Genomic DNA, 4353 nt, shown 5'->3' with positions numbered 1-4353 from the left:
GGCGACGGGGGACGGCTCCGGCTATTAGATCTGTATATGTGCGGGTGTTTGTGTGCGTTCTGTGCCTCCACGACGCTGCGACGGGATGTGCGTGTGTGTTGTACACAGTACAGAGTACAAACTCACTATCCATCCCTGATAAACTGTCTGTTCACAGAGCATAAGCCAAACTGCACTCTTTGGGTGCTCATATCCCCCTACGGGTATGGTAGTTTTAATTAACTTACGAAAATAAATGGTTTTAATGTAGGACACTGACCTATATCAAGTTATTATTGATTTGTCAAACTGTCTTGAAAATGAAAATGCTGTAACAAATTGCCTGTTAAGGACGCAGATATGCGTTCTATTACATCCATCACTTGCCCGCCAAGAACGCAGATATACGTTCTATTTTTTATTTTTTTATTTTTTTATTCCACAAGGGACGCTCTAACACAGCTTCACAGCTTCTAGCAAACTTCCGTCCGCCCCAACTATAGGATTAAAAAGAGAGCTACTGCATTGGCCTGCATTAAAACATTTTTTTTTTCAAACCTTTAATATTTTCAAAGATTTCCAAATCTTTTGAACCCACTTTGAGAACCACTGCTCTACACTGACTGACGCGACTACTTCTCCTTTTCCACCCACTCCTCAGCCTCTCTCAGCTCAATCCCACTCGACCGCGGACTTCTTTCAGTACCGGGGAGGCCAGTTCCCGGGCCCTGCGTGTCCCCTGAGCCAACAACCTCTCCAGGTGGCCCCTGTCGGCTTTCAGCCTCTCTATCTCCTCCCTGATGGGTGTCAGTCTGTGGATCACCGCCTCACATACCAGGTTCTTGTAGGCCCCCGTGTCCAGCCCCACCGCCTGTCCCAGCGCCTCCTCCACGGTGATCGCCGCTGCGGCGGCGTGGATGGTGATCAGGTTGGACACGCCCGGGCGCACCTCGGGGTCAAAGGTCACCTCGGAGGTGAAGTCGGAGACGGCGCGCCTGATCTTGAGGGCGATGTCGTCGGACGAGTCAGTGAGGTTGATGGTGGCCATCTTCTGAGGGTCTGACTTGGACATTTTGGAGGTGGGGTCACGCAGGGATTTCACCTTTCGTGTGGAACTGAGCAGAGCGCGTGGTTCGGGGAACGTGTCTCCATAGTGGCGGTTGAAGGTTCGAGCCAGGTCCTGAGCCAGCTCTAGATGTCGGACCTGGTCCTCCCCCATGGGAACATGAGTGGACTTGTACAGCAGAATGTCGGCTGCCTGGAGGACAGGGTACGTGTACAGACCCACGCTGCCTTCACCCTTCTGTTTACTCTTCATCTTCCACTGTGGTAGGTGTCTGAGTCGAGGCATGCTGGTGAGACAACCGAGAATCCACGACAGCTCAGCGTGTTCAGGCACCTGCGACTGCTGGAACAGTATGGAGGTGTGTGGGTCTATCCCGCAGGCCAGCAGGCTGGCTGCCATGTCCAGGATGTTGAGCCGCAGCTGGGCAGGCTCCTGGGGCTGGGTGAGGGAGTGCAGGTCCACGATGCCGTACAGCACAGAGGGATAGCGGCCCTGCAAGTCCACCCAGCTCTCCAGGGCCCCTAGGTAGTTCCCCAGGTGAGGAACGCCTGTGGGCTGGATCCCCGAGAAGACCCGCCAGCCTCCCGGGGGCTCCTTCGTTTCCGTGCATGGTCCCGTCGTGGTGAATAACCTCCTCGGAGAACGATACTTGTGAATGAATGTGAAGAAGAGACGTTTCACGTTACTTCTGACGGGCAGCGCCATCTTGGATTATGACGCAGAGCTGGTAGTATTTGACGTCATACATCATGGATGTCAGACAAACGCTGTCATAGATGACTGACATCACAGGCTGGCCACATGAAGTCTGAGATTCATATTTGAGCAACGCCGTTCCCATGTGGATCCTAAGACGATTCGCTTTTTAGCCTCCTATAATTCCACAAAGCTCTGTGAGGGTGGTGTGACGGCCCTGCCCCCTCTGCCTTGACTGATGGCTAGCCGGCAGCCTGAGTGAGTAGGGCGGAGTGGGGCAGGCCGTTAGACCAACTGGGTGCAGCTGGGTGAGGTGGTTTGGGAGAGTGTATATAGGGAGCTCTCCCACACCTCTCATTCTCTCTCTCTCCTCCCTGAAAGCAGGATCTCTGCTACCTGGCCTGCGGGGCCTAACCCATTTGTTTTCAGTTCCTTTACACACCTTATACAACACTCACACAGCACATTCCACACATCCATACATTGCATTACGTTACTGATTACTGACTTGTTCACACCTCATACTTTTGATTGCTTTTGATTATCCATATTATTTAATTAATTCAGAACAATAAATATAATTTAAACGTTGACCTTGTGTGGACTCCCTCTTTTTGCCATGTATAACCCTAGTGCATGACAGTGGTGAGGCCAAAATCTCTTCTGTCCGGTTCTCCTCAGTGGCTGGAGCAATTTATCTGAATTTGCACGTAGCCATTAACCATTACCATGTGCACGGAACGGCGAAGCCCGTTTTTCACTTTCCCCAAATGTCAGCTGTTTATTAGCGTTTTTATGTAAAAGAATGACGCCATGGTTACGGCTGCCCAGCTGTGGGATAGCCCCGCGAGCTATGGCACGGGACCCGAGGGGGAGGGGGGCTGGCGGTATGTATGCATACAGTATGCATACAACTATGTACAATGGTAGAGGTAGGTGAGTAAATAATTCTTCAAACCTTTAGTTTAACCCCTTTCGTTGTTTAGAGTAGGCTTTTAGGTTTTAGTTTTCTATTTAGTTTATTCAACTAGGTTTAGTTCACAAGTTAAACTAAGTTTTGGTTCAATTATGATCGGTCAGTCCTTATCCTATATTCATAGCCTATTTTAACAGGTAAGACCTATTTATTTGAGCTATTTTATCTTTTTGAGTTAACTCTTCTTTGTCAGGTAGACAGGTGAGTAACCTTTAACACTATTTTTATCCAGGTAAATCAAGTAAATAACCTTTCAAATATCCCTTTTTCAGGTAAATCAGTAAGTACACTTTCAAAATAAAATCCCCTTTTCAGGCAAATAAGTATCAATCCAAAAATATCCCTTTTAGGAAAATCAAGTACCTTTAAATCCCCTCTAAAAGTTCATTAATCGTATTTTAAGTTAAACCTTTACAGAAAAATAAAATATTATACCAATATTCAAAAACAAAAACAATCAATTATCAACAAGAAAGAATGACATAGATGTCATGGTGGACGGCGCAGGCCCCCTCAAAAGCATGGGATGGAAAAAAAAAGCGCGTGCATGTGTGACAGATTGGATCTGTCTTTATATCTTTATTGTTCCCTTGTAGTCCATGAGCCAGAGCCCCATGATTGAGCAATGATTATTGAAAGAGTGGGCAAAACCAAACCTATATTAAATTGTTCATAGGGTCAATACGAGTAAATAAATATATGATAACCTTTCCACAGGAGTAGCTTTTTCATGGTTATCACACATTTTGTTATTTTCCCCATACGTACATGACAGGTGAAAAAAATTCAAAATTTAAAAAAGAGTTATCATAATGAAACTTCCTGAGTGGATTACTTACATGAAGACAATGATTTATCGTATTACAAGTTTTCTGAAATCGTATATTTAAATATGCAAATTAGGCATTAGGAAAATATGCCCAAATTTGCATACCTTTCCTGAATCAACATTGGAACATTGGACAAAGCCAGAGTCAACATACTTATTTCATTTTGTTAAGATGTTGGAGTGAAAGGTTTTTAACGATGGAATATTCAATATCTGGCTCAATTTTGGGGCTCAGGCTCATGGACTAAATGCCTAATTTGCATATTAAAATATACAATTTCAGAAAACTTGTAATACGATAAATCATTGTCTTCATGTAAGTAATCAACTGAGGAAGTTTCATTATGATGACTCTTTTTTAAATGTTGTCATTTTTTCACCTGTCATGTACTTATCATAGACTGTATAAATGAGATGGACAAACCCACTCCGCTGCTTTCTACAGACCGAAAATGAAGCCGATTGTTCCAAGACTGTATACGTCCGCCATCTTTCAATACGCGTCAGAATGAGACCAGACCATTATTGGTTGGGTAGCTTGTCAATCAAGAGCGGGGGGGGGCGGGGAATGAATGCTATTGGTTGTGTAGCTTGTCAATCAAATCATCCCGCCCCTCCTAGAGAATAGCCTACTGTATCGTCAATTTTATAATAAATAGGACCATAATTTAGAAAAACGCATATCCTGATGATTGAAAGGAGACTTTAAACTAGCGAGTGGAAGCATAGAATTTATGACAATTTTTATTACAGTAAGAAAATCTAGTCTAAAGTTTGTCAAAAAACCCATTCACTTGCATTAAAATA

The 4353-nt window shown here is 44.8% G+C and overlaps 1 protein-coding gene across 1 annotated transcript; it reads right to left on the bottom strand.

The window, feature by feature from the left end:
• Positions 1 to 646: 646 nt before the first annotated feature.
• Positions 647 to 1750, bottom strand: LOC311054003 (tryptophan--tRNA ligase, mitochondrial-like; the record flags this gene model as incomplete). Its single annotated transcript, XM_084069851.1, has 1 exon — positions 647 to 1750. The coding sequence occupies one exon, from the start codon at positions 1748 to 1750 to the stop codon at positions 647 to 649; it is 1104 nt and encodes a 367-aa protein (XP_083925977.1).
• Positions 1751 to 4353: the final 2603 nt, after the last annotated feature.

Source organism: Gymnoscopelus microlampas, assembly GCF_963454915.1.
Source record: "Gymnoscopelus microlampas genome assembly, chromosome: 10".
NCBI classification, from domain to species: domain Eukaryota; kingdom Metazoa; phylum Chordata; class Actinopteri; order Myctophiformes; family Myctophidae; genus Gymnoscopelus; species Gymnoscopelus microlampas.
Note: the sequence above shows the minus strand (reverse complement) of the source record. Positions and strands in the feature narration are given on the sequence as shown.